At 35.7% G+C, this 11220-nt stretch overlaps 1 protein-coding gene across 2 annotated transcripts in view; it reads right to left on the bottom strand.

The window, feature by feature from the left end:
- LOC131768906 (hemicentin-2-like) overlaps window positions 1–11220 on the bottom strand; it is a 35819-nt gene continuing 24599 nt past the window's right edge. For both annotated transcript variants that reach the window (XM_066169119.1, XM_066169120.1), the window contains 10 exons: window positions 10438–10683; window positions 9852–9962; window positions 9087–9202; window positions 8649–8704; window positions 7472–7620; window positions 7094–7162; window positions 4475–4594; window positions 3949–3979; window positions 3038–3212; window positions 1–1718 (listed from right to left, as the gene is read on the bottom strand). In XM_066169119.1, coding sequence (XP_066025216.1) covers window positions 1716–1718; window positions 3038–3212; window positions 3949–3979; window positions 4475–4594; window positions 7094–7162; window positions 7472–7620; window positions 8649–8704; window positions 9087–9202; window positions 9852–9962; window positions 10438–10683 — 1076 coding nt within the window. In that variant the 3' untranslated portion in view covers window positions 1–1715. The remainder of the gene's footprint in view (window positions 1719–3037; window positions 3213–3948; window positions 3980–4474; window positions 4595–7093; window positions 7163–7471; window positions 7621–8648; window positions 8705–9086; window positions 9203–9851; window positions 9963–10437; window positions 10684–11220) is intronic.

Here is an 11220-nt window from a genome sequence, read left to right as displayed (position 1 = left end):
TGCATTTAAACTGCTTTAATTAATTGACGAATCTCAAGTTTAATGATACAAAATCAGCTAAATATACTTACTTCGATGTTTGACGAATTAACTATAGTTCTGATATATTTTTTGATAACACACCACGCTGTAAAGATGTTTAATCGTCGACCAGTAAGTTTCTTAATAATTTCCTCTTAGGATTAAAAATCATTCACCGAGAAAACTGCTAAAAATGGATAATATAATTATATGATCATAATTATGATTATGTTTTAACTAACACAAATGTTATCGTGCCGATGCACAAATACTATACAGCTAAAAAAGGGTTACGACTTTGAACATTTTAGTATAAATCTATTGCTGTTTCATCGCAAATGTTGCAATCTGATCGGTTACAATACTCGCTATCTGTTCAATGATATACAGATAGTGAGTACAGTTCGAAGCCTTTTGGTGCGCGAATGCAAACAAATTACAATGAAAACATAAGCTTAACTTGTTATTAAGGTTTGAACCACAGGTACATTGATACCAAAACAATATCGTTTACTATGCACGATAATGGATTTGGACCTCTCCTTCATCAACTATCACGCTATAGAAATGGAGAGCTTTCATAATCTAACTGTTACGTACATGAAAAAAAATTATGTCGTGTTCCCTTCTAAATTATGATTACCACCTAGCGACTAGTTGAATAAATAATACCTAGGACACTCATTAAATAAATGCTATAAATATCCTATTAAAATGCAATCAGCTATTTCTGTATTGCTATCGTTAAAACTAGACCTTATCTTGTTGTGGCATTATTCCTTTGACATTATACCATCAGTTCAAGCTACTTTTATCTCAAAATTTTTACGACCACAATTTTAGTGGCCTGGACTGCCAATGAAAATTAACCGTGTAAGATTTTATTCGACCCACAAGATTTAAAACACTTATATCATCACTAGATAAAACATCAAGTTTAAGACATGAAAAAGACAATGATTTGCGAGAACTAAAGTTATGAATGAAGTGGAATGCAACATACAGGAGCTTGCTCGTTAAAACTCAAACTTCACCACACACCGCACAGTTGAGTGGTTATCTACAAACACTTATCTTGAATTATTTTCGTGTTCTAAAATTTGGCGAAAAGATGTAATTTGATGTTTACTTGGAAAAAAAGAACACAAGGAGCGAAACGAAACTACGACAGAAGCCCTTAGATTTTAAACCTAGAAAAATACTTACAGGTTACGAAAATATCTCAGTATGCTCAAGAAAGGTTTCTAAGACGATGCCTCGTATATGGATACTACTTCGGTAGATTTAGTTGCGGTTTATAGCCTAATTGTTCAGTTTGTCCATCTAGGACCCGACTCTATCTCGCTACTTCTACAAACACGTCCTTTTTTTCTTTTCCTTTTATTTCTAATCATTAGTTTTACGTTATTCATACTCAAGGCAAGTACTGCTCGCTTTTAACAAACAATGTGCCTTCTTATCTAACATTTATCTATATTATTGCATCGAAATAACGTTACTGATGACTTAACTTAAGTTACAAAATGCATTTCATTTCTGCAAAAAGTAAAAATTATGCAAACGTGCTAAACCACTTAAGAACATTTTTAAATTCTAAAAATTGTTTCTGAGGTGTACGAATATTACTCTAAAGATCGGTTTATTTAGATTTAACTGCTTATCCGCCAAGCCGGAACTGGCTTCGTCTTTCTTGCTCACTGCAAGGAAAATACAATGTGTAAGAAGAAATAACAACGCCCAACAACAGTTGCTTATGAAACTGAAAGAAACAACAGTTTATTTCACGTAGGCCTTGAATAAAATCTGAATCCGACAATAGTACTTAAAATGTAATATTCAGCATTTTTTAGTAAATAGGCAGTGCACTTTTCTGAATTTAGATTTTTGACCTTTAGTACTAAAAAAATTTATTTTCATAACTTTAATCGAATTTTTAAAAACTATTGCTCATCTAATAGTTCAAAACTTAAGTTAGAGCTGTTACATGTTATCTTCATTCTTGTTCAACAATTTTCTTTAAGTAGTGACGGAAGTTATATCATGAGTGGATAACAAATCTTGAATCTTGTCGAGTGGCATTGTGAACACAAGATGAATTGCTCCCTATGTGCTGGCTCTGAAACTCGTCTTCTTTCTGTGTTGTGCATTACGAAAAGAACAGGTCCTCCAGCTTTTGGAATAGAAAGAACTGAGCTCCAATCTGGCATTTTATCTTCAGAAATGTGTGCTTAGGGGCTTTGAGTCACAAATTTTGGACTGCTTCGGTGATTGTCATCCTCTTAATTCCAATAAGCCATTATTGTGCCTTGGTATCCAGCTGATTATTGCTTGGATGCGAAGACTGGGTTCAATTCAGTAAAAAGTTTCTTACTTGATTGGGAATAGGCGATCCTGACCACAGAAGCGTTAGTCTTGGGCATATCTTATGGCATATCTTATTATCTAAAGATGGCTACTATCAGTAGCCATTTTAAGTTTTCAAAGTCAGCGTGAAGTTTAGTTAACATCAAAAGGCATTCACGAGGATTGTAATATGCGGTTGCACAACGTTGATTCATTCATTGATTATTGATTGCTTAAATTTTCCGGACACGACAACTTTTCCAGGCTGGTTTTGACACTAGACTAGCACTGGATGTAAGTTAATGCGTTATCATTTCATGGCTCAATTTATGCGTTTGTTGCAAAATGAACTGCAAATTAAGATTTTAGTTGAATACGAATGAAACACGAGTTTCGGAGTGAAAAGCGTGCAGTAGAGGCTTTATGACATCCCGGAGTGGTGTACCAGACGTGGGCATAAGTAGGTCACCGCAAAGTTACGGCATTTTAAATATGAGTCTTAAAATAATTGTTGTTCAAGGTGGGAGAACACACACAGTCACAAAAAAAAAACTAAAATAAACTGAAAAAGGATCCACTATGATTAACTTTTTCACGAATATGAGATTGAAGTAACTAGTGCCGTACATAGTGGAACAAAAGTAGAACCTACATGACTTTGAGCTCGCCTTACCTTTGTCATACTGGAGTCATTGATTGCAATCCCAGGAGTCTGCGCTGGATTTGTCCCCTTGAATGTTACCATTTCAGTGGAGTGGTCCTGGCCATTCGTTTTGTCATACTCGTATCCTGAATTCACATTTCCATAATTGTTCCCTTGAAGAGTCCTCTCTGCTGAACCAGCAGTGCTATCATACCAAAAAGAGGCAAGTTGATATATATATATAAACTTGTGAAATTAATTGTTTTCTTCAAAAGTCCACGTATGTTACTGACTTAGGATAGAAGATTTATGGAAATTGACTATATAGAAGATTCATTCGTATTTGACTTTCACAATTCATATCAAGAAAAGCTACGAAATAGACAAAGAATCTCACAGAAAGCCAAGGCCGGAGCCATATCGAAGGTGACTGTCCCTATCACAAGTTACCATGTACCTGTAAGTTTACGTTGTTCTTTTAATTGTAGCATTCCTTTCTCACAACAATAAAGTCCCTAATTCCCTAACATTTTAGTTCAATCCAAAATGTCAAGAACAGGAAAGTTGGTAGAAAAACAAGACCAAAAATAGAGATAATTAACCCAAGGTGGTCTTCAATCTTACGTTAAAACGATTATTACGTTAAACTCGTCGCTCAATCTTGTTTTTTCTTTTCTTTTTTTTTTTTGAGGGGGGAAGGGGGGGGGGTGTTGACTTGTTTGTTTGTATGTACGTATATGAAGAGGAACCTTCGATCAAACTCCTCCTAAAATATATCGCAGCCTGTGATCTTGCTTACGGCCTAAAAGAGCGCTTGCTTTGCTTTAGCAGGCTTACATCACAAAAGAGCACGACGATTTCAGTTTTTACCATTACTGCGTATTTAACTAACATTGCGGCAACTATACATTATAAATCATTTTCCAAAACAAATGTCTCACCCGTCTGGATCGGCCCTTGGTGCATAGTTAACTACGAGTCAAAAACAAAAAGTCATTTCTACTTCCAGAACAGAATTGATCTGTTTCTTTTTTTGCTCTCCCCTCATCTTTTCTTAAAATTATTATTTTTCAAAATTCTGTGGCATCCATTATTACAGTTTCGGCATCGTGGAACAACCCAAACGAATCAGAAAAGAAAACAATGTGTTACCCATTTTTACCAGCTGTTTCTATCCCAGTTAGATTATTAGAACTAATTTCCCCTTAGGAACACTCACGTTTGTCCGATTTCTGGTATTTTGTTCCACATCTCAAACAGATTGCCGGTACCGAATCATTTCTCCAGGGAATAAAAAAGTATAACTTTTCCTCTACCCCCTCCCCCCCTCAAAAAAAAAAAAAAGAGAGAGAGAGAGAAACATCATCAACAATAAGGCCAGAACTAAAAGGAAGTGATAATAAAAATAAAAAGTAAATAAATAAAAAAATCACCGTTAGAAAAAAAAAAGAATTATGATAGGCTTACCATTTGAAAAGGATGCAACGTTTGATTTTTTCTTGTGCAAACCGTAAGCTATTATTGCTACGATGATTGCCAAAACTGCCACACCTCCAATCACGCAGAGTACAATCAAACCAGGCTTCGCTGGAAAAGATCATGAATAAATAGCATGGAGTTATATGGCCAAGCACAGTTTATAATTGTAATTTAAATGAATGGAGTGCAATTTGGTCTGAAATCATACCCGTCATTTGAAATCAAAACTAAGATTGCACAACACGGAGTTCAATTGCAGCTCTATTACATCCGTTTATGAAGCGCAAAATGTAACCAATATTCTACTGATCCGGTACAGAGCTGGTTTGTAAATGATTTAATGTTGCCTTTCATTTTGTTGCGATTTGATTGGTTACTTTAAATGATTGGTTTGTAAATGATTCAATGTTGCCTTTTTTTATTTTGTTGCGATTTGATTGATTACTTTAAACAAGCCATGAAATCTAATTGGTCGTTGCGTTTTAGAAAAGCTTTCTCATTGACTAGGAAAAGATGCGATTTAGAGCAAACAATAGTGCGATGCGTAAATAAATCGCGCCGACCAGGACCACCAGTGATTTCAAAATGGACGTAATAAACTCCAGTAAATCTTACAAGAAAATTGATAAATTGATGATCAAATTCAATTAAGTTCCGAGTGGATATGAGCATGGGAGCCCTTCCCATTCCCTGTTTCTAGGTCAAATTGGAGTTTGACGTGGGGATTGGAGGAAGGAGAACGAGGAGAAGTATCCTCGCCAGAACGAAACTTTTAACAAAAAAATGACACTTGGTTCCGGTTTCTCGATAGTCGCGTTAACAAAACGGGCTCGAAACTTTGATTAAAATTGAAACTTATGGATTAATAATGAGGCTACTGGCTAAAAAAACAGTTCTATTGTCTTCAATTTCCCGAAATTGTAGTTGTTCGAATTACACTTTTTATATACCTCGATGCTGAATGTGAACACAGCAAACACAATAAAACCCGTTTGCTGAATGGGAACTACCAAGACTTTCCGAGAATCAAACCCTGGCCACAGGCAAGCTCTGTCTTATCACTACACCATCTAGGGTACCTGATCACTAATTTTATCACGATGTCATCGCAGTGAGCGCAAGGTACAGAAATCAGAGTGTGTATCATATTAAACGTTTTCCAAAATATTTTGTGTTTTCCAAAATAGCATTTGCCATGAGTTTACTGAAGCAAAATTGGAACGCACCCCTGGAATTCGTTGGAAATAATTTGAGCTGAAAGAAGACCGGTAAGGTATTGCAGGCGAATTTTCGAAAAATCAGTTCACGCGTCACGGATAAAAAGGGAAATTTTCTAACTTCTCATCTTGTGTGCAAGGTTTATTGAAATCTTGAGGTTTCAAGTATACTTCAGGATATCAAATCTCCCCTTACACAGTTTCATAAATTCACGAATAACGTGACATAACGTAACATCTTTCAGTAAAATTCACGCGTGATATTTAACTTTCGTCTTAATCACGAGCCATGTATAATCACGAGTCATGTATAAACATTTTGTTCATACCTTAAGTTTCCTCTCAGGAGGTGATACTCCAAAGGGTCCAGCAAATTGATTAATTGTGATACACATGTAGCATAATTCCCTCTCGTAAACACTGGTAGAGATATTAATTAAAATCTGTGATTATGTCAATTTAGCATTTTTCCCCTGGATAGTGTAGGGTCTAAGGCTTTCATTAGATAGTTGAGCATTAATTTCCCTTGTGATCTTTTCCAAGTTCATGCAAGATTTAAATGATATATTTGTGCTCTATTTGTGACATATACAAATCTTTTAAAATTGTTCTGAACTGGACTGAAATTGTGTCGCAGAACTTCTGCGACACCCAGTGTACAAGTGTTTGAGAATTTCTGCAACATCCAGTGTATGAATGGTTGCAGAATTTCTGCCACACCCAGTGTATGAATAGTTGAAGAATTTCAGCGACGTTCAGTGTCTGAATGGTTGCAGAATTTCTGCTACACCCAGTGTATGAGTGGTTGCAGAATTTCTGCGATATCCAGTGTATGAGTGGACGCAGAATTTCTGCAACATCCAGTGACTGACTCTTTGCAGATTACATAGATTACCTTTACATCTTATCATAGTTGACCATTAACACATACTTTCTTACGGACATGTTAAATCTTGCAGAGGGAAACATAAATTTTGAATTCATTTTAAATTTTGTCTGCAAAATTTGACTATTAATTTTTTGAGATTAGCAAAACATGCAGAGAAAAATCATTGATTTATCCAAAAATGTACTATTTTGGAAAACACAAAAAAGTTTGGAAAACGTTAGAAGCTTGCAATCATTTGAACTTGTTATACAATCGGTGAGAATGTCTTTTTGAGTGAAATCACCAACGTGATTAATGAAATACATGCCCTCTGATTGGTCAATCAGTACGCTATATCATTAAAATAGTGGTTGACAATTTACATGCCAATCTTGTCTTTCGTGATTTCGCGCCAAGATCATGGCCATCTCCCCTTTCACTAAAATCTACAAAACATTATTACTAACGTTATATTTTCACACAATAGGTTAATTTTAAGATAAAAAAAAATTTAATCCCTACCTTTTTTACAATCTTCTCCCTCAAAGAAGGTTCCACAGTCCTCGGGTGGTTGTGAAGTTGTAGTTGGCCCTGAAACATAAAAAAAAAGCCTCATTTTATTCAGTTTTAAATTCTAAGCCACCCTGGCACATTTTCACTCATCATTACGGGTGCCAAGGGAAAAGAAATCCCGGACCTAGTAATTACAAATGCGGTTAAGCCAGCGCAAGGAAATGTTAAACTCTGACTTTGTTCAAAACACCTCAAAAAGTTAGCTTTCAAAGTACAAAGTCATCATTTGTGTCTCCCAAAATCTGGCTTGTCGAATAATGGAGATTAACTAAGCAAAATGCCGTGATCTGCAAAACAGCAACAATTGACGAAGACAAGAGAACTAACCTGGGAAATTATTTCCAACGCTAAACTCTTCAACTTCCATATCGCCAATTTTTCCTTTATTCGCTGCCTGTGTCAGCAATGCATTTACATTACTTTCTCCGACAGAATTGTTAAATTTTAGTTCCAAGTCAGCAATGATACTTCCTTGCCTGAGAGGTAAGCAAGAAATCAAACACTTTTAGATGAAAAGACAAATAAATAGTGATGTGCCGAGGGGCTTTAGGCGCTGCAATTTAAACCTGCACTTCCTCGATAAATATTCTAGCTCTACTCCTTCCAATCTTGCCTCCCATCCTTTCAATACCCAAATTTCGATATTTCATTTTAATCGTAAAGCAGTTGTGTCTTCCTAGCTCTAAGTCAAAATGTTCAGCTGAGAGCTTTAAGATTCTAGACGCAGCCCAAACAACTCATTGCATAAAATTACAGGAGTCATTGCACATGAGCCGCTTGAAACCTATGCTGAATACTCAGATGCATGATAACTTCAATTCACTTCCCAAAAAAAAAAAAGGAAAGGGAAAAAAGGTTAACTTTCCAAGTGTTACATTTGCGCAGACGAGTGTCAACTATTGTAACGGTACCAATTGAACTACCGATTTAAACTGATAGCATACTGTTTAAGTAACGTCTAAATAAAAGTCAAAAGAGGCAACACAATAAACTGATGATGGCATGAGTCATGTCATTACCTTGTCTTTTAAAAAAATTCCTCGTGAATTTGAAATTTAATTTAATCTTAAAACCATAAAAATCACTAGGAGGATCTGGTTCACAAACTGGAGATTATTTAAGGTTTGTTCTCCAGAACAGCTCATTGTCTTGGGTGTCTAAAGTACACATATGACTCGCTGCATTTCTTAACAAACCCTGTTCTATTCATTGAGTTGCGACATATTACTCGCAAATTATAATGCAGCTTTGAGAAGGACGTTCTAAGTGATCTATAAATGATACCAGCGATAAAATCCTCCAGCATCACACGTACTCCCCTGTACGACATGTACGTTAAGCAAGAGATTATAGTTCGCTTAGTCTATAATCTCTTGACGTTAAAATAATGATTGGCTTGTGCCCTCAGAGCTTCATATGCATCAAAATTGCAAACACTGCACAATGAACAAAATTAACCATAGAGTTTCTGATTTAACGCACACAAAGTTTGGAAACGTATTACCTCAGTTTGATCACCTTAACGCTAGCGAGACCAGTGCCATTGAATTCTTTCATCATCTGGAAAAGACAAAAACAAAAAACTTTCAATTCTATTTTCTTTACTTTCTATGTACTGACAAGGAGAAATTTATGCCCCGATCTGCTGTTTTAAAAAGACATTAAAAGCGAAGCCCTTCGTACGAAATAAATTTTTTATCCCAATAAAAGAAACATTAATTTCTAATTGAAAAGCACCACACTTCCCCTAATTCTGAGTGAGAAGGTGTCCGTGTAGAAATCGGATAGGGCCTTGCAGTAGTCTGGTGCATATGTACACCTTACTAAATTATTTTAAATCATGATATGCAATGGGCTGTATTCCAAAATAATTATTTCTGTCCTTAAAATATTACAATACTATCTTCAAGTTAATCATAATTATTTTTACCAAAGCACTCACATTTTTTTCAATCTTTTTGACAAGCGTTTTTGTCTCTGGATTTTCCAAGTCTTCATATGCTTGTTTGAACTCTCCCTTGAGTTTAAGTCCCACAACAAAGTCTTTCTTAGGTGTATCTGTTAGGAACAAGAGAAACATGAACATTACAAAAAGCAAAATAAAAAATAACACCTCAAAAGGGGATAAAACATCGAAGACCTTCAGTTCATCTCAAAGCTTTGCACAGCAGACAAATCAAACGAACTTATCCACGTTGCGGAAACACCACTACCTGGCTAAATGCAAGAAGAAAGGCAATTGGGTTTCCACTGGGCATGTAGTCGCAAAAAAAAAAACAAAAAACAAATGTACAAAATTTGAATATGCGTATGGCTAAATGTAAGTGTATCCTCTGGAAGGTTAAAGGCTGATTCAATAGGGACCAACATCAATTTTCAAAGTATGTGTTGAGCTAAGTTTAAGTCTGTGCTTTGGAGTGTTAAAGACTGATTCATTAGAGATCAGCATCAAGTCTGAATAATCAGTCTATCTGTCTATGTAAATGTAGCATATATATCAGGTATACAAAATTTTCTAAAACGATGATCTTCATGCGGGGTATCATTAAATACATAGGCACAACCGCGTGTAAAACGAAGATATCAGTAGAAGAAGAGTATGGTTAAACTGTACAAGCACTTAATTTAAGGTTGGAAAGATAGCAAAATGAATCAAATGCAACAGGAGTGGCTTTTTCTCTGCAACAAATTTAAAAGTTGTTCCAACCTGTTTTCTCACACTTTTCTCCTGTTTTCCCTTTAGGACAGATACAAACGTATGTGGCTCCAAACTTAAGACACGATTTCCCATCAATACATCGTTTCTCACAAAAACCACCTGTAAAGAATGAGAGTTAAAAATCACGAAAAATTACATTTCCATGTTCTAAATATGCTGAAGCTCTTTGGAGACAACAAATATCATAGGGCAAGTACAGATGCTAAATTTATTCAAGAAGAAAAAATCAAAACAAAACAAAACTCTAAATTGACATAAATAAACTATTTTAAGTTTAAGAAGCAGTTTAGAGTTGTAATTTAATTTTAAAATTTTGACAGAGTTTTGGAAGAACCTTCATATTTCTCCGGAATGTCTACATTATGGATCAAATAATTTTGAGTTATTAGAGCTGTGACCATATCGAAAATATGTTGGACTCAGAGACCGGTAATCCCCATGCCTGATTTGGGCCAAACAGGTTCCAAGTAATTTCATAGCAAATATGTATTTACTAGTAACCCAGCAATACCAGCAAACAACTTCTTTACATTCTGTAAGCGAAGCATTTCCCATATCAACTTGACTCACCCACCTTCATATAAGATAAATGTACTTTTGATATCTCCTCCATATTTGTTGCTGGCATTACACCTATATTCTCCAAGTTCCTCCACTTGGATATCGCTAACTGTCCATTTTTTCTGGTTCCACGTTTTGCCTGATTTTACATGAGTCCATAACACAGTAGCAGGTGGCATTCCAGACGCATAACAATAAAGTTCAATAGTTCCATTCTTAACAACAGTGTGATTACCCATGGCCACAATTGCAGCTGGAACTATAAGGCACATTACAAAGATTCAAAGTTAGTAGTCCTCTGGTTAAGAAGGGAGTTTAGCATAGAATCATATACCTAAACCTCTTTGAATTAGTTCATAACTGTACCTGCACTGTACAAGTTAGAGTTTACCCGTTGAATTTCCTTTGGATTTTTAATTGTACTCTGGATAAGTAGTGACTTGACTGTTGTCCGCAATTTCACAACACAAACGTACCAACACATGCATGTATCTGTGACACTTACCGGGCACTGGTTTTTCGAAGGTTAGACAACGCTATCCACTGGATCTCTGTCCGGTGGATAGTGTGACACGTTTTGCTATCACTTATCCGCTGGATAGCGATTTATCCGTTGAATTTCGTTATCTGACCTTTATACTACTGGGCCCAGAACACTACCAAAAGACATGCATGTATAATTATAATTTAACAGCAAAAGTTTGTTAAATTATAACATAAGGAAGCTAAATGAGTCTCAAAAGAAGCAAAAAAGGATTTGGTGATTTTGTTACTCAGGAGCAGTTTTTAATCGTGA

Source organism: Pocillopora verrucosa, chromosome 6 (assembly GCF_036669915.1).
Source record: "Pocillopora verrucosa isolate sample1 chromosome 6, ASM3666991v2, whole genome shotgun sequence".
NCBI classification, from domain to species: domain Eukaryota; kingdom Metazoa; phylum Cnidaria; class Anthozoa; order Scleractinia; family Pocilloporidae; genus Pocillopora; species Pocillopora verrucosa.
The sequence above is the reverse complement of the archived record's forward strand: the minus strand, read 5'-3'. Positions and strand labels throughout refer to the sequence as shown.